At 44.7% G+C, this 22,567-nt stretch overlaps 3 protein-coding genes and 1 pseudogene across 5 annotated transcripts in view; 2 read left to right on the forward strand and 2 right to left on the reverse strand.

The window, feature by feature from the left end:
* Positions 1–3,953: 3,953 nt before the first annotated feature.
* LOC124014127 (zinc finger protein RFP-like) lies at positions 3,954–7,302 on the reverse strand. Its single transcript, XM_046328858.1, has 2 exons — positions 7,161–7,302; positions 3,954–5,912 (listed from the first exon to the last, which is right to left on the reverse strand). Exon 2 carries the CDS (start codon positions 5,908–5,910, stop codon positions 4,273–4,275), a length of 1,638 nt encoding a protein of 545 aa, XP_046184814.1. The 5' UTR covers positions 5,911–5,912; positions 7,161–7,302; the 3' UTR covers positions 3,954–4,272.
* A 257-nt stretch (positions 7,303–7,559) lies between these two features.
* LOC124014049 (nuclear transcription factor Y subunit beta-like) lies at positions 7,560–10,817 on the reverse strand. Of its 2 annotated transcripts, none has more exons than XM_046328726.1 (7): positions 10,691–10,817; positions 9,977–10,073; positions 9,363–9,493; positions 8,672–8,869; positions 8,469–8,547; positions 8,202–8,281; positions 7,560–8,104 (listed from the first exon to the last, which is right to left on the reverse strand). In XM_046328726.1, the coding sequence occupies exons 2-7, from the start codon at positions 10,071–10,073 to the stop codon at positions 8,072–8,074; spliced, it is 618 nt and encodes a 205-aa protein (XP_046184682.1). In that variant the 5' UTR covers positions 10,691–10,817; the 3' UTR covers positions 7,560–8,071. The 2 variants fall into 2 exon arrangements, with proteins under 2 accessions (XP_046184682.1, XP_046184683.1); XM_046328727.1 differs by lacking the exon at positions 10,691–10,817 and adding an exon at positions 10,363–10,627.
* A 2,044-nt stretch (positions 10,818–12,861) lies between these two features.
* LOC124013567 lies at positions 12,862–17,222 on the forward strand (annotated as a pseudogene).
* Positions 17,223–20,192: 2,970 nt separating this feature from the next.
* The window catches only part of LOC124013827 (carbohydrate sulfotransferase 11), a 94,981-nt gene continuing 92,606 nt past the window's right edge, over positions 20,193–22,567 (forward strand). The window contains exon 1 of one of the 2 annotated variants that reach the window (XM_046328387.1): positions 20,193–20,410. In XM_046328387.1, the coding sequence (XP_046184343.1) occupies positions 20,293–20,410 (118 nt within the window). In that variant the 5' untranslated portion in view covers positions 20,193–20,292. The remainder of the gene's footprint in view (positions 20,411–22,567) is intronic. The other variant, XM_046328388.1, reaches the window with a different exon arrangement.

Consider the following 22,567-nt stretch of genomic DNA (forward strand, 5'->3'; position numbering starts at 1 on the left):
CTGGAGACCTGGCCCCCCTGGCCCACCTCACCCTGGGCCTTATGGGAGAGGGCAGGATGTGGTCGCCTCAATGCGGCTGGGACCACGCCAAAACAGTTGGGTTACCCACAATACCTCTCTCTCTCAACCCAAAGACACACCTCAGATTACCAACATGTTTTTGCGAGATGAATGACAGAGATAAAATGTATCCATTAAGGCCCCTAACTCGTTTCCTTCGTCTTTCTTTCTCCTCCTTCTTTCTTTCCTCCTTTTCCAGGTACTGGTGTCATGGACTCACACCTTTGGTACTGAAGCCTAAAGCGGCACAGTGTTAGAGCTGTAGCAATAGGAACTCTCCTGTTTTTACTATTTGTTATTTTTTCTATCAGGCATTGATTGAGTAGTCTTGTATACTGATTATTGATAACTGGGGTTAGATGATATCATATCTGGGATATAATTGCAGTAGATAGTGATGTCTTTGAGGATCTAGTGAGGACAAGTGTTTTATCGTGCAGAGCATCGGTCTGATCAACGGGACTCAGATGATGTCACCTCTGGCGGCGGAGGCAGTGGAGCGAGCTGTGGGCGTGGCCAGGCAGGCTGACATCATCGCTACCCTCAGCCTGGAGGCCCTGAGGGGCACCACCAAGGTCACACACACACACACACACACACACACACACACACACACACACACACACACACACACACACACACACACACACACACACACACACACACACACACACACACACACACACACACACACAGTGAATTCACTGTTGGAGCTTTGATGCTATAAGACGTTACCCGTTCCACTCCATTGTGAACTGGTTTGTTCTGCCCTTTCAGACATCCATGCAGTGAGGCCACACCCTGGTCAGATAGAGGTGGCTCTGAGGCTCTCTACTCCACTCTCACGTCTTCTAAAGTCAGGCAGGCCAAACACACACACAGAAACACACACACTCAATTCTTGTTCTTCTTAACATTTTGTGTCCAAACGAAGATGTTTACTTTGGTGGGAATCTTAACAGTGCTGCTTTGTCGTTTCCTGTCTCTGACTTCCTTTGTTGTGTTTTCCTGTAGAGAGTCATAGGACATGTGACCGTGTCCAAGATGCATACACCCTCCGCTGTATCCCATAGGTAGAATGTGTGTGTGTGTGTGTGTGTGTGTGTGTGTGTGTGTGTGTGTGTGTGTGTGTGTGTGTGTGTGTGTGTGTGTGTGTGTGTGTGTGTGTGTGTGTGTGTGTGTGTGTGTGTGTGTGTGTGTGTGTGTGTGTGTGTGTGTGTGTTACAACTCTTTGTACTCCTGCAGTGAGGGGCTGGAGTGAACTAACCCTAGTACCCGTGTTTGTGTGTCTCTCTCCTCTCTTGTAGGTTCATGGGGTGTCTAATGACACCATAGCCTTTGTTAAGATCATCCTCTCCACTGAGCTCAACAGTGCCACTGACAACCCTGTATCCTCCCACTGAGTTGCATTGTTATATTTACTTGAAGACGTCATGTCTTTCTTTGATCTCCTTTTAGACCCCTCCTGTGATTATATAAGTTCACCACAAGGGGGAGCCCTTGGACTAGCCCACATGGGTTTTGGTTTCTTGTAAACAGCTTATATTAGAGACTCATAATGTTGTCCCAAATATGAAACAACTCTCCTCCAGCTGGTCTTTGCAGAGCGAGGTGAGACTATCTCTAGGTCTCAATTCTGGCTTCATGATTGCGCACAGCACTGCTGCCGCCCTTGGTATGTGTGTGCGTGTGTGTGTGTGTGTGTGTGTGTGTGTGTGTGTGTGTGTGTGTGTGTGTGTGTGTGTGTGTGTGTGTGTGTGTGTGTGTGTGTGTGTGTGTGTGTGTGTGTGTGTGTGTGTGTGTGTGTGTGTGTGTGTGTGTGTGTGTGTAGGTAAGTAAAGAAATAAAATAACAGTAAATGACATTTGAAAAAAGAGTAGCAAGGCTTTATACAGACACCTGTTTGTCAGGCTTATTGAGGTAGTATGTACATGTCGGTATTGTTAATGTGACTATGCATATATGATGAACAGAGAGTAGCAGAAGAGTAAAAAGAGGGGTTGGCGGGTGGTGGGACACAATGCAGATAGCCCGGTTAGCCAATGTGCAGGAGCACTGGTTGGTCGGCCCAATTTAGGTAGTATGTACATGAATGTATAGTTAAGGTGACTGCATATAAGATAAATAGAGAGTAGCAGTAGCGTAAAAGAGGGTTTGGGGACACACACACAATGCAAATAGTCTGTGGAACCATTTGGTTGCCTGTTCAGGAGTCTTATGGCTTGGGGGTAAAAACTGTTGTGAAGTCTTTTTGTCCTAGACTTGGCACTCCGGTACCACTTGCCATGCGATAGTAGAGAGAACAGTCTATGACTGGGGTGGCTGGGGTCTTTGACAATTTTTAGGGCCTTCCTCTGACACCGCCTGGTGTAGAGTCCTGGATGGCAGGCAGCTTTGCCCCAGTGATGTACTGGGCCGTACGCACTACCCTCTGAAGTGCCTTGCGGTCGGAGGCCGAGCAATTGCCATACCATGTTGAGGCTGTAGAACCTTTTGAGGATCTCAGGACCCATGCCAAATATTTTTAGTTTCCTGAGGGGGAATAGGCTTTGTCATGCCCTCTTCATGACTGTCTTGGTGTGTTTGGACCAATCTAGTTTGTTGTTGATGTGGACACCAAGGAATTTGAAGCTCTCAACCTGCTCCACTACAGCCCTGTCGATGAGAATGGGGACGTGCTCGGTGCTCCTTTTCCTGTAGTCCACAATCATCTCCTTAGTCTTGGCTACGTTGAGGTCTCTGACCTCCTCCCTATAGGCTGTCTCGTCGTTGTCGGTGATCAGGCCTACCACTGTTGCGTCGTCAGCAAACTTAATGATGGTGTTGGAGTCGTGCCTGGCCATGCAGTTGTGGTTGAACAGGGAGTACAGGAGGGGACTAAGCACGCACCCCTGGGGAGCTCCAGTGTTGAGGATCAGCTTGGCAGATGTGTTGCTGCCTACCCTCAACACCTGGGGGCGGCATGTCAGGAAGTCCAGGATCCAGTTGCAGAGGGAGGTGTTTAGTCCCAGGTTCCTTAGCTTGGTGATAAGCTTTGAGGGTACAATGGTATTGAACGCTGAGCTGTAGTCCATGAACAGCATTCTGACATAGGTGTTCCTTTTGTTCAGGTGGGAAAGGGCAGTGTGGAGTGCAATAGAGATTGCATCATCTGTGGATCTGTTTGGGCGGTATGCAAATTGGAGTGGGTCTAGGGTTTCTGGGATAATGGTGTTGTGAGCCATTACCAGCCTTTCAAAGCACTTCATGGCTACGAACGTGAGTGCTACGGGTCTGTAGTCATTTAGGCAGGTTGCCTTTGTGTTCAGGGACTATGGTGGTCTGCTTGAAGCATGTTGGTATTACAGACTCAATCAAGGACATGTTGAAAATGTCAGTGAAGACACCTGCCAGTTGGTCAGCACATGCCTGGAGCCACGTCCTTGTAATCTGTCTGGCCCCGCAGCCCTTGTGTATGTTGACCTGTTTAAAGGTCTTATTCATGTCGGCTACGGAGAGCATGATCACACAGTCGTCCAGAACAGCTGATGCTCTCATGCATGCCTCAGTGTTGCTTGCCTCAAAGCGAGCATAGCGAGTGATTTAGCTCGTCTGGTAGGCTCATGTCACTGGGCAGCTAGCGGCTGTGCTTCCCTTTGTAGTCTGTAAGTTTGCAAGCCCTGCAAACTGTAGTATGATTCACTCTTAGTCCTGTATTGATGCTTTGCCTGTTTGATGGTTCGTCGCAGGGCATAGCGGGATTTCTTGTAAGCTTCTGGGTAAGCTTCCGGGTTAGAGTCCCGCACCTTGAAAGCGGCAGCTCTACCCTTTAGCTCAGTGCGGGTAGAGATGCCGCTTTCCCACTGGATGACTAGGATATTTTTTATTAAAATGACTCAAGTATTTCTTACTTCTACTATATGATTCCAAATGCAGGATTCAAGTTTATTAAGGGTTATTAGAGATATACAGTGCAAACAATAAATGAGCTTAAAAAACAAACATATTGCTTATATTATCTCAGGATAATCCTCCGAAATGTACTGTAACTCCCAGATATGAATCATACCTTATGAGCCTGGAGAGATGTTCTTATATCTGACAAGGCTGGCGGATCCAAACAACCACAAGCAGTAATTACATTACAGTGAAACATTCTCCCTGGTGTATGACAACAGACTATGATTATTCTACATTTACTAAATGTACTGGTCATTTAGTTCAGTTTAGAACTCAGTCAGTGTGATTGACAGGAGAGATGATCAGAGGGACAGAGTATTCACCTTTATCATTGCCAGGGCCAAGGAATGGATAGAGTTTCTCAGTGAAGGTGCAGCCAGTGAAAGAGTAGATATGAGACCTGGCCTCCACATCATAAAAGGAGACCTGACCCTCCTCATAATCCACAAACACCCCCACCATCTGGGGCTTTTTTCTCAGGTATAAGGAGACACGGGGGGAGGTACAGGCGGAGTACTTACACTCATCCCTCAGGACCACAGCCCAGAATCCATTAAATGGGGTCTTTGTGATCTTCCCCTTCCTGTTGATGGACTCTCTGGCCACTCCTAAAGTCCATATAGTTTTCACCTGAACATTCACCTCATAGTAAAATCTCCCAGAGGAGAAACCCTCCTTTCCTAGGACATTTAAAGATCTGTCAAACCTCTTTGGATTATAAGGTTTATTAAGTTGTGGGCCTCCATGTCTCACCTGTTTCCCATCTTCAGACAGGATGAGTTTGGGATGTGCTGTATCAGGGTCCAGAGTCACATCCACTGCATACTGCTGAATCCTCTTCAGTTTGACTTCAGGCAGCTTCTCCATCTGTTTATTCAGTGTCTCCTCCAGTTTAAACACAGCTCTCCTCACAGTCCCCACACACAGATCACTCTGAACACTGATCTCAGACCAGTCCTTGGTGTCTGGAGGGGTGCAGAGGAATGGGAAGCTCTGTAGGAGGTGGAGGTGGTCCTCAGTGTGTGAGAGCTGCTCCACCTCAGTGCTTCTCCTCTGTAGCTCAGTGATTTCCTGCTCCAGCTCTTTAATGAGCCCTTCAGCCTGCCTCTCTGCTGCTTTCAGCTTCTCCTCAATCACCTCAATGAGCTCAGCCTGACTTCTCTCAATGGAGCGAACCAGAGCAGTGAAGACCTGTACACTGTCTGATATCTCTCTCTCTGCCTCTCTCTTGCTGAAATCTACTGAGTGTTTGATCTCCTGAACCTTCTTCAGTCTCTCCTGGATCATCTGCTGCACTTTTGCCTCAATCTTCCCCAACTGAGCCTTCCTCTCTCCATACTCTTCCTTTAGAAGGACAGTGTCATGAGTCATGTGGTCTGCTTTCAAGCACAAGACACAAAGACATGTCTGGTCACTCCTACAGAACAGCTCTAGAGGTCTCTCATGCTTCTTACACATCCTGTCTTCCAGGTTCTCCACAGGGTTGATCAACTTGTGTCTCTTTAAGGCTGCGACTCTCTGATGAGGCTCCAGATGAGTCTCACAGTAAGAGGTCTGACACACCAGACAGGACTTCAGGGCCTTGACCTTCATCCCAGTGCAGATGTCACAGGACACTTCTACTATCATGGCAGAGCATTGGTCCGGGCTGCTGGTAGCTTTCACTTCAACTGTCTGTCTGAACTGAGCAGCCATCTCAGAAATGAAGGTATTGACGAACAGATCTGGTCTCTTATCAAATGTATTTTTACACATGGGACACTGGCACAGGTCACTGGTATCCCAGTACTTTGTGATACAGGCCTTGCAGAAGTTGTGTCCACATAGAATAGAGACTGGCTCAGTGAACACATCCAGACAGATAGAACACAGGAACTGCTCTTCAGACAGGAGACTGCTGGAGGTGGCCATATCTAGACAGAGACCAAAGGTGAAACCATAAACCATTTGGAATCAGCCAGCTCTTGATAGTTTAAGCTTTAGAGTTGTCAACATTGCCTTATGGAATGATAGTAACTGATATTGATACATCATGTTAAAACATAGATAAAAGTCATAACCAACGTATACAATGTTTAACATATGCACTGAACAAAAATATAAATGCAACATGCAACAATTTGAAAAGATTTTACTGAGTTACAGTTCATATAAGGAAATAAGTGAACTTAAATAAATGCATTAGCCCCTAATCTATGGATTTCACGACTGGGAATACAGGTATGCATCTGTTGGTCACAGGTAGGGGTGTGGATGAGAGTCAGTATCTGGTGTGGCCACCATTTGTCTCATGCAGTGCGACACATCTCCTTCGCATAGAGTTGGTCAGGCGGTTGATTATGGCCTGTGGAATGTTGTGCCACTCTTCAATGGCTGTGCGAAGTTGCTGGATATTGTAGGGAACTGGAACACACCGTCATATATGTTGGTCCAGAGCATCCCAAACATGCTCAATTGATGTCTGGTGAGTATACAGGCCATGGAAGAACTAGGACATTTTCAGCTTCCAGGAATTGTGTATAGATCCTTATGACATGGGGCTGTGCATTATCACGCTGAAACATGAGTTAATGGCAGTTGATGAATGACACAACAATGGGCCCCAGGATCTCGTCACGGTATCCCTGTGCATTCAAATTGCCATTGTGTTAGTTGTCCGTAGCTTATGCCTGCCCATAGCATATCCCCACCTCCACCATGGGGCACTCTTCACAACATTGACATCAGCAAACCACTCACCCACACGACACCATACACGTGGTCTGCGGTTGTAAGGATGGTTGGACGTACTGCCAAATTCTTTAAAACGACAGAGGCGGCTTATGGTAGAGAAATTAACAAAATTATCTGGCAACAGCTCTGGCGGCATTCCTGCAAGTTAGCATGCCAATTGCCTGCTCCCTCAACTTGAGACATCTGTGCCATTGTGTTGTGTGACAAAACTGCACATTTTAGAGTGCCTTTTTATTATCCCAAACACAAGTTGCACCTGTGTAATGATCATGCTGTTTTATCAAATAAGCTTTTTGTGCATATGGAAAATCTCTAAAATATTTCAGCTCATGAAAAATGGCACCAACACTTTGTTGCATTTATATTTTTGGTCAGTGTAAATAATGTAATGCTCATCTTCAACTTAATATTTCTTAATCTCTTCTCACCTGTACAGTATGTTTGTGGATAATTTCTTTGTCCTTGGTGTCAAAGGGTAGGAGAGTAAGCGTATAACCTGAACATGTAGATTTCTGAAGTGCTGGAGATTTTGGTCCCGTAAACAATATACTGTACGTCTCTCTACTTCAGTTTCAGTTCAACAAAGTGACGATAGTGATGCTCCTCCCCACCAGATACTGCTGTGTGATTCTCTTCCTGGAACAGTTAACCCTTTACACAGCTAAACTGTAACTGATTCTTTTGAATGGTCATCTTGATTAAAACAGTATTAATTGACATCCCGTACCGGGAAGAAATTAAATCTTTCACCCCTGGTTATTAGTCGCTATGATAAAATTGGTGTAATCATTCAGATGTGTGTAAAGAGGTCGATGACAACCAGAAGGTATTGGGTCATTTGGATTTTTATTCAAAGGATTTAAGTCACATTAAAGCACATGGTACTAGTTTATTCACTTAGAAAAGAGCTGACATTAAGGGCACCTCTCCTCATGGTTCAAAGAGTGGGCAACAAATAAAGAACTTCCCACTCCACCCGATTCCACCTCCCAAACCTGCATAAAACAATCAATGTACAAAAACAAACTAAGTGGTCCGAATAGCATTAAAAATCAAGTATCCCAACCTGGTTGAAAGCTGCACTCCAAACCTTGTGGCACCTCATGACTACATACTACATTTAGAGAACAGACTTGTACATTTACATGACAGGGTTGTCAACCACCACATCCCTTCCCACCCATAACAGCCCCCCTTCCAAGACCTCCTGTCCATCTGACGATTGCCTTTGACCTTTTGACAGTGGGGTCAAACACTCAGCCTGTGGTTAGCCTACGGTCGCCAGGCCCGTGTCTGTGCGGTCGATGGCCGCCACGGTCAGAGCAGGAGCAAGGCCTCGTCATGAGAACTGGATCTGCTGCACGCCAGGAATCTACAGGAGCAGACAGGGGCAATGGAGAGAACAGTCATGGATATGTCGTAATGGTCTAGTTCAAATGTCACTTACCTGTTGATATGATGCCACTTACCTGTTGATATGAGGTGGTGTACACCATGACGTTCTGCTGTTGGCCGTCGGCTGTTATTATTCCGGCTGGCAGTTGATTCGCTGGAATGGAGGGAAGAGGAGGTTACAAAACCATCCACAGCACAAGACTATAATATGCCATTTAGCAGACGCTTTTATCCAAAGCGACATTGTAAAATGTATGCAGGCATTACTTATGTATGCATGACTGTAAAGCCTCTACTTTAGTATGAGATGACAAAATTGGGAACAGTTCTGAACCACTTACTGAAGCTATCGTCTGTAAGCTCCTCCCCCAGGCCCTCTCCCACCGACACACCTGGGATTCCCTTCTCCCCCTTCATCGCCTAGGAAACAACACATTGTGAGAGATTAAATAACATGTGATGTGCGCTTGTGTGTTTGTTCATGGACACTTGGGATTGTGTGAGAGACTAACTGTCAGAGCAGAAGAAGTGTGTTTAGTCGTACCTCTCTGAACTTCTGCAGGTAGAGTTTGAGAGGCTCCAAGTACATGTCGAATCCCAGGGTTGACATGGCAAACAGGATGTCCTCTCCGTTGATGGTCTTTCTTTTCTCCTGGTGGCAGCGCTCACTGGCCTCCGACGTGATAAAGCTAATGAACTCGCTCACACACTCCTGCACACACTCCTTGGCGTCTTTCGCTATCTGTGAGACACACACACACACACACACAATTTAGCACAGAGGAATAGAATGAGAAGAATGTTTGTGGGTCTTATTCACTTGGCACCAAACAGGGGGAAAAAAACAGACTGAAAGCTAAGCTAACAAGCTTGCTAACTTTGTTAGTGTGTGACATCGTCACAGATTGGTTTTCATTCCATGTTTATAACACTCAATTCGATACGGACAAAACAGGACTGATTTAACAAAGCCTGTTCATTTGGGAATATGCCAAAGAATAAAGGTAAGGGAGTAAAGAATCGCTACGAGGTAAATAGGAGAACGAATCGGAAAGAGAGCCGGTATTTAAAGAGGATAGCCAAAAATATGCACAGGTGATTAAGATGGACTAGCTGAACTTGTCCAATAAGAAAGTTTTTTCTGTTACTAAACGTTTTACAATGGTGTGCATTTATGAATATGACACCAGTCTTGCTCTCACACAGCCTACACACACACACACACACATGGTTACCTTCCCGGTCTGTGGGATGCCGTTCTTCATGATGCGTGCCACGTTAGCGATGGGGAGGTAGATGTCCTGCTCCCGGAAGTTCTCTTTCATGCCCCCGTCATCATGGTCGTTCAGACTCTCCTCTCCATCATCTTCATCACAAGCATTATTATGTGGAAAACATGGATCATTGGGTACTGACACTGTTGCATTGAGATGTAGAGAAAGTGATAATGCAGCTGTGGTTGCTTGGCAATGATGTATTGTCTCTGCCTTCTTGCCCTTTGTGCTGTTGTCTGTGCCCAATAATGTTTGTACCATGTTTTGTGCTGCTACCATGTTGTGTTGCTACCTTGCTATATTGTGGTCTTAGGTCTCGATTTGTGTACTGTTGTTGTGTCTCTTGTCGTGATGTGTGTTTTGTCCTATGTTTTATTTAAATCCCAGCCCCGTCCCCGCTGAAGCCCTTAGGCGTTTTGGTAGGCCGTCATTGTAAATAAGAATGTTTAACTCACTTGTCCAGTTAAATAAAACATAATGACACAATGCATTTTGATTTGGGGCATATTCAATTCATAATACACCCACACCTGGTTCCCCAATGAGAATTGAATTTATCAGCTGATGTCCCTTACCATCTTGAGACTGGAGCACATATCCTCCTGACATGTATTCTCCAGAGATGCCTAACGTTAGCTGGGAGGCGTCGGTGGTGGAACGGTCTTCTTCCATCTGGAACAAAGGACATGGTTTACTCAAATAGCTAAATTGTTGTAAGGCACTTACTGTTGACTGGCTAGTTAGCTAAACCGTGTCTAGTTTAGCTAACTAGCCAGGTTAGGTTGCTAGAAAACGGTTAGCTAGCATGTCTACCGAATTAGTTTAATTTCGCTGACCAAGTGAATGGTTGTTTGCTAAATGGGACGCTAGCAAGCTAACCGTAGCTAGCAAATGTTTCATTCGAAATATAATTTCGACAAATGAAGCAATAGCTTTAGTTAGGTAGCCATTTGACCCTCACACATGTTGATTGACTAATCAACGACTATTGTTGCAACGAAACCGCTCTGGATTCCTGGGTACAATTTAACGTTATCCTGTAGCCACATTGGTCGTCTCGTTGCAAGACCGCTCTGCCTGTTCTTTGTGTCGAAAACTGAGGCAGGGGGGACATGGCATGATATGAAGCTAATTAATAATTTTGACTACACTTCCTGCTCTCAAACTCCTAAACGCAACAAATACAAATTAGTCAGAGACGGACATTTCCATTCGAGCTAACGAGGAATTGGTTAACAATCATTGGCCGGAGCCAGGCACAAACATGCAATGAAGCCCTGGTTGGTTACCTTCTCAAAACGGCCGTTGGTTGGACAGAAAATGGCTGCAAAAGAACCAGTCCCAGCGCGGAGCTACGCGTCCTCCAAAAATACAGTGCACCACCTCCCCCGACCGCCAGGCGGCCGTTCTGTCAAAGTGTCACCCTCCCACTAAATGATACCTAGTAAGCTGTTCTACTCAAGAGCGACCCTCCCTTTCTGTGTGTGCATTTCTTACAATTTTATTGTTTTATTAAAGAAAGCTTTGACTAATACAATGTAATGGTGATGTCATCATGCAGTATGTCTGTTATGGTCCCGAGTCCGTAAGGGAGTTGAAGCGATTAGACAAGACAGTAACTACTAACAATTGGATACCACGAAATTAGGGAGAAAAAGGGGTTAAAAAAAATAATTATATATATAAGAACAGGGTGTTTTCATTACATAGCAGACCTAGTGCAAAATTGTATTGCATTTAACATACTTACTGATGATTGAATATATTATTGTGTATTCACATTATTACAGTGATATTCATATCCATGCGTTTGCCTGTTATCGCCACGAGTGAACATCAGCGCAGTACCTTTTGCGCATGCGTTTGTGTACTGTCCCTCTGACAGTAATTCAAAATCGGCACACTCGCTGACCGTTGAGTCAGAAATTTCAGCGAAACTATTTGGAAAAGTTGACCGCTATAACTTACTCCTTCCAGAGTCATCTAGAAGGATAGAATATGATTGATAGAACTTTCCAACAACTCTTTCCGTTGGTGGGACTCATATTTTATTGAATTTATTTACGTGTCTTGGTAAATTCATATTGTATGCTTCTCTTTGGATCCTGTTTCTCTACGAAATCAGATTATTTAAAAAATGATATTGACCCATCCAATATTATTTATTTATTGATAATCAAAAGTGTAATCAAAGATGGTAATGAAATTCTGTGGAATGACGTTCACTCTGACTCATAAAGAAATTGTGCAGCTCTGATTTTATCCACCAGGTGGCTACATTGCACCAACATACATTTAAATGAGGCAGTGCTGAACTGTATACTTCACGAGTCCCAGTCGAATTGATTAACATAATATCATAAACTACAGAGACAGAGTGAGAGTATTAGGGTCCATACTAGGTACAGAGACAGAGAGTGAGTATTAGGGTCCATACTAGTCATACAGTAAGCATTAGCTGTTTGATATTTCCATTAGAGAAGGAAATTAGGCTAAATCTCGACCTTGAGCACAACGAGACTTCTTTGAAGTGTGCTTCTTTGTCTCTCTGGGTGAATATTAGCACACCACATGTATAATTCCTCCAATAACCCCTGAGAAAATGTGTCACCTCATTTCACTCTGAATTTGAAAGACATTATGCTCTCTTAAAAAAATATATATTTAAAAGGATTTAACATTTCAGTCTACGGGTGTTTGGAAACGAGAATTATGTTGTGTCCACATAGGTTTTTGCAACCTTTCAGATATTGTTATAGGAGCTCTTCTATTGCAATAGAAAAACATCCTTTTATGTCCACACACATTTCAATATCCATGTCTGATCCATAGTGGGTTGGAATTAGATCGGCATGTGGTCTCAGAGTGAAACATATTGAAGGGGTGTAAAAATACAGGTTATGGCATTTTTCAACAAACATTTGCATTCGCATCAGCAGAAGCAAAGACCATTGTACCGTTTGTACCTAGTATGGACCCTAATACTCTCTCTGTCTCTGTACCTAGTATGGACCCTAATACTCTCTCTCTGTCTCTACCCTCTCTCCTATAGGCATATGAGGTGGAGGACCTGACTGCCACAGACATCCCCTGACTGCTCTGTGCGTCCAGATCAAAGACGTATGGCAAGCTCATCAGCAACAAATCCCATATTGGAGCATCAATGTAGGGTGACTAAGCTTGTCCCACTGAGGACAGGGTTATATCTCTCCAGTCCAGACCCATTCCAGCCTGGACTGGTTATAGCTCAGAGAGTGGCCAAGATCCAACCCTGTGTCTGTTTACCATTAGGACTGTTTTGAGTCTCTGTGGTTATATAGCATGTGTATATCAGGGCTCTTCAACCTAGTTTCTGGAGAGCTACTCTACCTTCCTGTAGGTTTTCTTTCCAACCCCAGCAGTCTCCCCTCCTAGGTCTGAGGAGCACACAAGAGACTGGTCTGTCTTGCGGCAGAGAGACATGGATCAAACCAGGCTGCCCTGTGGACAGTATGACTATGACCTGCTGGTCATTGGAGGGGGGTCTGGAGGCCTGGCTGTGGCCAAGGTGGGTCACTACTACTACTCAACACCTCAGTGCTGTCTGTCTGTGTCTCTTCCTGTCTGTCACTGATCTACCCTCTATGGATCTGTCTCACCTTCCCTTCTAGTCTTGCTATTTTTTGTGAGGATTCAGAGAAACTCATTAATAACAATTATTTGAGTTTAATCCATTCTCCCCTGCAGTTTTTCTTAATGATCTTTCTATCTCGATCCCTCTATGTCCGTTTGAATCTCTTTTTCTCCTTTCTGGGATTTGCAACCCTCTTCAAAGGTCAGATATTCCATCTCTCTACCTGTAGTCAACCTGCATAAAGCTGTGTTAACCCCAATTGGCTGTGAGCCAGCCTACACATACTAACCTGTTTCATCAGCAGTCATCTGATCTGGCCAATGCTCACAGTGTGCCCAAGCATACTGTGATAATTATCATATAAATTTATTTTATGCTAATAGCATTAGCTGTTATATTCTCAAATCCAGAGGTAACTGAAAATGAGAGGAAGGAACTTGGGGTGTGGGATTTTACTTTATCCGACTGACACCCCTCACCCACTTCTCTGTCTGTATTCCCCCTTTCTTTCCCCCCTTTTCTCATTCAGGAAGCTGCTGAGAGAGAGGGTGCTGGTTTGGGAGGAGGGTGCTGGTCCTTGACTTGGTGGCTCCCACCCATAAAGTCACTAAATGGGGTGTGTGATGCAGACAGTGTTTTCACCATATTGCTTATTCCTTTATGACATAATGTCATTTTGTGAGTGGTTATTGACTTTCGCTGTCCGCCAGGTCTAGCTGGTTCCAGTGTGAACGTGGGCCGTATTCCCAGGAAGCTCCTGCACCAAGCCTCCCCGCTGGGAAAAGCCATCCAGGATGCCCGGTAGTACGGCTGGAAGTTTGAGGAACAGGGTGAGAGTTGGAGAGGGTCTGAGGCATCAGTTACAGTGCATGATATGTATTTGGGGCATCAGTTACAGTGCATTATATGTATTTGGGGCATCAGTTACAGTGCATGATATGTATTTGGGGCATCAGTTACAGTGCATGATATGTATTTGGGGCATCAGTTACAGTGCATGATATGTATTTGGGGCATCAGTTACAGTGCATGATATGTATTTGGGGCATCAGTTACAGTGCATGATATGTATTTGGGGCATCAGTACCATTATAGCCTAGATATGTATTTTGTTCCATTGAATCAATATTGAATGTGTGTGTTAGTTATCATTCCGTCAAATGTTATCTTTAGTTATTTGCGTCCTATCCAGAGTTTAAATGCTAGTGGTTGATTAGATGTTTGTGTTGCTACGTGTTCATGTGTTCTGTTGCTATGTGTTATTATGGTCTGTAGTGTCCCATGGCTGGGGTGAAATGGTGGAGGCGGTACAACAACATGTGAAGAGTCTGTGAGCTTCGAGCTGAGGAGGGAGCTGAGGGACGTCACCTACCTGAACGCCCATGGAGAGATACTGGAGCCACACACTGTACAGGTCAGCATGGGGGAGGGGCTTCTGGATAGGTGAGAATAATGGGAGTAGAAGGAGGTCTGGACAGTTGAACAGGGTGGTGGTTGGTGTTGTGTACAGCTAAACATGAGGAAGCAGTTTGGATACGGGACTTCAAGCAAGGATTCTCTGTGTTTCCTCATGGAATTTCAATAGTAACAGCTCTGGTCAGTGGTGTCATGTCACTCTGTGGCTGTTATCCAATCAGGCAACAGATGTCAACGTGAGGAGGACCTATCACACAGCCAGCAGAGACACTCGTCATTGCCGTGGGGGACAGGAAACAATACCTGATCATACCTGGAGACAGAGAGCACTGCATCACCAGGTTAGCATGCAGACAAACACACACACACGCACGCACGCACGCACGCACGCACGCACGCACGCACGCACGCACACACACACACACACACACACACACACACACACACACACACACACACACACACACACACACACACACACACACACACACACACACACACACACACACACACACACACACAACGGTCCTCTCTACCAACGGTCCTCTCACTCTCATTTCTCACCCACTCTCTTCCCCAGTGATGACTTGTTCTCTCTGTCCCCACTCCCATGGGCGGACCCTGGTTGTGGGGGATCCAGTGAGGGACTGGAGTGTGCTTGCTTCCTGTCTGGTCTGGGGTTAGAGGTCACCGTCCTGGTGCGGTCACACCTGATACCTGGGTTCGACCACAAAAGGGTGCAGAAAATCGAGAACCACATGCTGGTCCACCATCACACTTACTAAGGTACAGTGGCTGGATTTGAAGTGTTATGGTGTCAAATATTGAGGAATTGCAAATAATGTAGTGTTTGTATATATATATCTGTTATGTTGAGCAGATTGAAGCAGGCAGTCTCAAAGTGACTGCTGTCTCCACTGATTGGAGGGAGACTTTAATATGCTGGGGCTTTACATCTACATTTTAAACATTTAGCAGACAGTAGTAGACTTACAGTAGTCAGTGCATATATTTGTTGTACTGGGCACCTGTGGGAATCGAACCCACAACCCTTGCGTTGAAAGCGCCATGCTCTACCAACTGAGACACACAGTCGCTAACTTGACACACTATTAGTTTTGCATTATAACAAGCCAGTTTTAATAACATTATAAGTGTGTTAGCAGGTACTGCTGGCTGTAGGAAGTGACACCTGTACCAGTGACATTGGTCTTGACCATGTTGGGGTTAAAGACAATCAGGAGTGACTACAATGTGACCATCCTGCTTTTTACACTTCTTTCTGTTTGTTTGGATGACAAATGAATATGTGTGTGTGCATTTATGGCTCCATCCAGCAGGACTGGCAAGATCTCTGTGAATGAGCAGAGCAGTGTGGGATATGTGTATGCAATGGGGGCGGTACAGGAGGGTCGTCCATTGACCACAGCCCTCTCCATGCAGGCAGGACGACTCCTGGCCCGCAGGCTCTACGTAGGGCACAGTACAACGGTACGGAGACAGGGACTGGGGTTAAGACTAGGATTACATTTAGATGAAGGTTTTTCTTACCTATAGGTTAATTAATTAAGGGACTGGTGTGACAGTTAGTGTGTGTATGTGTGTTCTCATTCCCAGTGTGACTACAGTAACGTCCCCACGGTGATGTTCCCTCCCATGGACTATTCTACCTGTGGGCTGTCAGAGGAGAACGCCATTCTCAAGTTTGGAGAGGACAATGTGGAGGTACACATGCGCACACACACAACATACAACACACACGCAGTAGTTATTTATTCTATGTCTGATGTCCTTTATTATTTCTTATTGTTGTTTGCATTGTCGAGAAAGAACCTGCAAGAAAGCATTTCATTGGACGATGTATAGCATGCGTACCAACCCGTACATACGACTAACACAACTTGAAACTTGATCTCCTCTCTGTAGGTGTACCGTAGCTACTACTGGCCATTGGAGTGGACGGTACCCAGAAGGGACAAGATGCTATGCTAAAGTCATCTGCCACATACCTGACTATATTATAGTGTGTGTGTATGTGTGTGTTCTGTCACCTCCACAGGAGAATGTGGTAGGTCTCCATGTGATGGGGCCCAGCGCAGGGGAGGTGTTCCAGGGCTTTGCTGTGGCTCTGAGGTGTGGTCTGATCAAACAGCAGCTGGACACCCCCGTGAGACTCCACCCTGTTTGTGCCCAGGTCAGTACGCCAGTTTCTTTACCTCTCCATTGCAATAAATGATGTATGGTGAACAATCTGGCACAAAATGGCCGCCGTACATTATCAAAAGTCCAGCAGTCCCAGATCAACTGTCTCTGATGCTTTTCTTGCTGCTAATGCTCCCTGTGTGAATTATTCATAGACTTACATTACAAACCACATCACATACAGTCCATTTCCTATAAACTAATACAGGATGGAGCCCTCAGCCCAATGTTCTGCTGGGCTGCTTTTCACTCTCCTGACACTTTGAAACCTTTCTTGAGACTTCAATAAACAGTTTAGTGGAGTTTGTAGAAAACTTTAGTTTCCAACTGAGCAGGGAAGATGGGGTTTGAGAAGTGTGATGTGGCACATTAATGGCTCACAGAGGTTTTATAACAGTAGTGCTGGGTGGGGTGGGTATTTGTTTGGAAACTGTCTGAACTTCGCACACACACGTTTTCTTTCTCTTGAAAGGATGTTGAGTCTGTGTTGTTAAATAGTTATTAATTGTGTGTCTCTCCCTCAGGTGTCGACCAACCTGACAGTAACTCAGCGTGCCACTGATGCCATGATGGTCAGAGGGAACTCCTGACGTTAGCCTCCTGCTGTCAATCACGGTTGCCTGTCAGAACATCCTTGTTGAGTGACGGGCAGCAGGGCAGCTATCAACCGTCCAATGACATCTGAGTCCGGAGCCTGGTTGACAGGTGGGCGGGGACTGACACTGCTGCTGCTGGCCCTAGACACTAGGGTCACTTCCTGTTTACATGTTTTTTTTTCTTCTCTTTTAAACTCTTTCTTTTGCCATATTAATGAACCAAACTTTGATATGAACTTGCGGAGGCACCTCGGACACCCTTCAGCTGTGAACTCTGCAGCCCATATGAATACTCATGAGTCTGTGATTGTACTGACTTTTAAACTGTCAGTGATTGTACTGACAGTTTAATGGCTGCTGAGTAGCGATAAAGCCCTGTTTGAGCATTTAAATACTGTAGAAACACAGTTCATGCTTTTATGCAGGGTTCTGTACCTATGGACTGAAGGGATTTAAGTGCCGTAATGTAATGAACAGATCGAGATTAGAGTATTATCAGAGTTAAGAAATATGAATGAATAAAATGATCTTACTTTTAATGAAGGTAAGTGGCTCTCACTAGGTCCCCCCGGGTAACCTAAGACTACAATCTCTCTGTCTTTTTCTCTCTCCCTCGCTATCTCCGTTTTGTCATTCTCTCTGTCTCGGTTCTGCAGGACATAGTGACTGACTTAAACACTTTGATGAATATCCACAGGGATCATTAATAAGGTCTCCCATACTAATGGGAGGAGAGACGGGGGCAAAAGGCTACAGCACCTAGAATGATAGAGAACCCCCCCCCTCCCTGCATCTCTCTCTTTAATGCAGACCTCTCTCTTTTATGCAGACACTTTTTTATCTGTCAGCCCATAATCACCGGTATGTCCCCATGGAACATTGTAGAGGCATGCTTCACTAACTATTAGTTCTGCTTGAGGAAGACATGTTATATTACTGCTTACAGTTCAGCTTGTCCTCTAGACAACCGTGCTGTTTATTCCTTATGCAGACACATTGAGCATTCAGAGACTGAGACTGATGTACCAATAAGGGAAAGTACACCAGTCTACAAACGCTATTAGAATATAATTAGATCAATAGAAGGAAAGCGGAACAGTGTCTGTCTGGAGATGTATTTGATATCACCCAGAACAGGTTTTTAGGAATAACATTCAGCTATGTCTCCAATTGTCCCAGTTATAATCATATAACGATACATTGATTCAAAATGTTGTCACTTTGTTTTGGGATCTTTTCAGAAGGTATTTCCTTTGGTTTTTAGAATAGATCACTGTGGACATGCTCATTAAAGCCCCATGATAAAGGTGTCCTAATACCCATAAAACCTAGCGGTCAAACAGGAAAACGGCTCCAAATGTTTTCCCACCATTCATTTTTTTTCCATTGGGGATTTTTAGAAACAATTCAAATAAGGGCTGTGTTTCATGCAGGCTTACCATGGTGTGATGATAACCATAGAAATCTCTCTCGAACAAGCCTCTCTTTTTTTTGGGGGGGGGGGCTTGCCTGTTTTGCATGTTATTTTGGCATTCATATGTGTCACATATCAGTTTGCAAACAATGTAGAATATATATACAGTGGGGCAAAAAGGTCAGCCACCAACTGTGCAAGTTCTCCCACTTAAAAAGATGAGAGGCCTGTACATTTTCATCATAGGTACACTTCAACTATGACAGACAAAATGAGGGGGGAAAAATCCAGAAAATCACATTGTAGGATTGTTAATGAATTTATTTGCAAATTATGGTTTGTCACCATTTTAGTGCAATTAATGTATTGTTTAGTGTTGTGTTGTGCTGTGCTGTGTAGTGGCTTTGCTGGCATGCATAATTAGTTTACTTTTTTTTACAAGTTTTCCCCACCAATATTTACATGCTAAAATTGCCACTGATGATGACTCACACTGTGCTACTCAATGGCAGGGTTTCCCAAACTCAGCCCCCCCAGGTGCAGGTCTTTGTTTTGGCCCTAGCAATACACAGCTGATTCAAATAATCAAAGCTTGATGATGAGTTGATCATTTGAATCAGCTGTGTAGTGCTAGGGCAAAAACCCAAACTCTTTTCTGTGGCCAATTTGAGAAATATATCTGTCTACCATTGACACTAGGTGGTGCTATAATACCCATACCCACAGTATTGAGGAATTAGCACATTGGCATAACGAATCCTTCTATGGCCTCTGCAAGACTGGCAAGGCAACGTCCAACGGGTAAAATGTGTCAATTTTAGCCATGTCATATTCAGGTAATACAAATATATTCAATTCATAACTCTCACTAGCCTGATTTGACAACATTATTTGATTGAAATTCAATTAACTCAATTGATTGGTGTGGATTTAAAATATCTAAATATGGTATTCCCATCACTGGACTTGAACAAGAACCATATATCTAATCTATAGATGCGCGCAATTCAATGAGCTACGCACATTTACTCACAAACTGATCCACAAACCGTTTTCATACAAGAACGCCGGTTTGTACAGTTGCTTACGTTATGTAATCTCTGTTTATAATGAACAGTTTCACCAAGTCTGTGTTATGTCAGCAGCATCGATCTAGTTCTCTGTTAGTGTTCGCCTGTTCTTGGTGTGAGAGGAATGTCAATGAATCCACACAGTACTTCTCTTACACAGTCACTCACTCAGATGGTGATAATTCATCTCTCCATAAATAATCTTATTACGAGGGGGAAACGCTTAGACATATTTAGACACATACAAAAATAAATATATAGCAATGTGGTATAACACCATTCATTTCTCAGTGTGCGACGTGAGATAGCGGTTTTGTTTTACACGTCTCTGTCGCTCATCGCGTTTGGGCGCGCTCATTTTCTGTTGCAAGAGGGGGAAGAATAGTTGCCTTGCTTCCCCTGTAGTTTAGGAGGTAGGGACGAATAGTACAGTCCAGAGCGAAAGCATTGAGCTCATTGAGGAGCGGACAATTGCAGTGAGTATCACCATCAGTACCACAACCGCACGCCAAGCCCCGGTGCTCAGACCGACCTACCGACCTACACACAGAAAATCCGCCACAGTCATTCCCTGACAGCCATGAAACAGACTCTGCTCGAGCTGATGAGGATGAGCAGAATATGCCGGATGGTACTCGCCACTTGTTTGGGATCTTTTATTCTGGTCATCTTTTATTTCCAAAGTATGTTCCAACCAGGTAGGTAGGGTCTCTGTCTCTCTCGAATTTGTTGTGTGTTGTGTTCATTGATCTGTGACGTCCTGCCCATGGACCCACTCTGTTGTGGCATGTTGATATCGATCTATTTGTTGACTATGTTGAATCATGCATTTTATAAACAATGACAAGGTTGTAACACCCATCTATCCACCCTGGTGTCGCCGAGGTTGGGAAATAATGTGTTGCCTGTTTTAAGGTCAAACACTATCGCATAGATTGTGCGTTTATGCAAGTGATCGTATAGGCTATTGTGTCGGAGTCAGTAATCTCTTGGGAAACGAGCACGGCATGTGTGTTTTGAGATTGCGGTACACGTCGCCTGTAGTCGCGGGCGTTCTCGCTGGTATGGATGGATTCTTTTTGTCTCCCTCCAGTCAGTTTGGCTGAAGTCGACCCAGTGCCACTGCCACCGCACCGTTCGGCCGCAGCCGTACAGTATAGGCTCTGTACCATGAATCAAAGAGCCCTGCTTTCAGACGCGCAAGGATCGCACTGTGCAAACAGCAAAATGCCTCAATATTGACCTACAACAGGTTTACAGTAACGCGAAATTATTTCTGAGCAACTGTGTGACGCTGTTAAATTCCTCCCATGACTGAAACGGTTTCATTTGATCTCCTGCTCCATGCCATGGTCCACGATCAGAGAGGTGGCAAAAATACACTTTTTTTTAGAAAGGGATATAAAATAATGATATGTAAGTGACGTATGAGAGAAAAAAGTGTGATTTAATTACCTCACAAATTTTGAATGCATTGGCTATGCTTTATTTCAATGTGGCCACGTCTCTATTTGCGGTAGTAGGGAATATAGTGATGTAAATAATAATAACAGGGTATTGTGCCATGTAGACTTTTCCCAGCCAAAGTGACCGTATTATTGTTAAAGGGGATTTTGCAGTAATACTTTATTCGTTCCCCTCCTTTGATTCAAAGTTGTGTCCGAAAAGTGAACAAGTGGTAATGGATTTTTTTTAAAGGAAGGGGAATATCAGCGAATGCATTGTACTACAGAGGAACCAAGTACGAATGCGTAAAACTCAAATTGTCACGCCGTACTTCCACATAATTTGGTGGAATTTCTGAGTCCCCGGTTGTGAGTCATCGATGTAGCCTACACCCGCGACGGGGCTCTCATCACTAGCCTACTGCACCGTAATGCGTGTCATCCCTATTCCGTTAATCAAACATCACCGTGGAAACAGCCCCAATATATGTGTATTAGTGCGCACACAGATACTTGGGCATGTGGAGAAATGCTTTCCAGCGGCGATGCATGACTCCCCCGCGACATTCTGTAGATCCACAAAGACAAAAGGCTGAGGGGGTTGCTATAGGGAGCCTCTCTCAGGCATAGGGGTATAGGCATGCATGGACCTATCTCGTTTTAGAAGAGGGGACATCTGAAAGTGTTGCATGTAATTGTTTTTGAAGAATACATGTCAGACATGTGAGAAAAAGCCCCGTGTAAGATGGTGTGTGTGTGTGTGTGTGTGTGTGTGTGTGTGTGTGTGTGTGTGTGTGTGTGTGTGTGTGTGTGTGTGTGTGTGTGTGTGTGTGTGTGTGTGTGTGTGTGTGTGTGTGTGTGTCAGTGGTGGTGGAGCAGATGTGTGGTGTGTTTAAAGATAGTGAGGTTGTATGTTTGGGAGTATGACGGATTATGTGGGTGAGACCAAGGATTGACATTAAGGGTTGCCCTATTGCCAGAGGCAAGTGAACTGAGTGGTCTGGCAAATTAAGCCTGATCTGAGGTTGCCGGCAGGTGAACCAAACTGCACACTATTCCAGTAGCCTAAAACTGTTCTGTCTGGTTCCTGCCCATTGCTTAAGTGAATAATGGACAATGTCTGACATTTCGGTGTGTAACTGTGCTTATTTCTCTCCCTCTTGACCACCCCTCCACTCACATACACAATACAGCCTAAGAACATGACAGACTGAACCCCTCTGGTCTTCCCGTAACAGTTCACGGCACACAGAAGTCCGAGAAGCGTTCCTCTGGTTCCGGAATGTTAGACTGCCTGGGAATCCCGTCTCGCCCCCCCTGTGCAAACTCTCACCTCGTTTACAGGCCCTTTGGGGTCACGACCTTTAAACCAGACAGTGGAGAGACTCCTCATCTGGGACTCAACACACT

This window comes from Oncorhynchus gorbuscha, linkage group LG25, assembly GCF_021184085.1.
Source record: "Oncorhynchus gorbuscha isolate QuinsamMale2020 ecotype Even-year linkage group LG25, OgorEven_v1.0, whole genome shotgun sequence".
Taxonomy (NCBI): Eukaryota; Metazoa; Chordata; class Actinopteri; order Salmoniformes; family Salmonidae; genus Oncorhynchus; species Oncorhynchus gorbuscha.

Excerpts from the sequence above, each read along its gene's own strand:
- LOC124014127 (XM_046328858.1), bottom strand. The coding sequence starts at position 5,910 with ATGGCCACCTCCAGCAGTCTCCTGTCTGAAGAGCAGTTCCTGTGTTCT.
- LOC124014049 (XM_046328726.1), bottom strand. The coding sequence starts at position 10,073 with ATGGAAGAAGACCGTTCCACCACCGACGCCTCCCAGCTAACGTTAGGC. Across the intron at positions 9,494-9,976 it reads TGTGCTCCAGTCTCAAGATG|ATGATGGAGAGGAGAGTCTG; the intron begins GTAAGGGACATC and ends CTTGTGATGAAG. Across the intron at positions 8,282-8,468 it reads GCTTACAGACGATAGCTTCA|CGAATCAACTGCCAGCCGGA; the intron begins GTAAGTGGTTCA and ends CCTCCATTCCAG.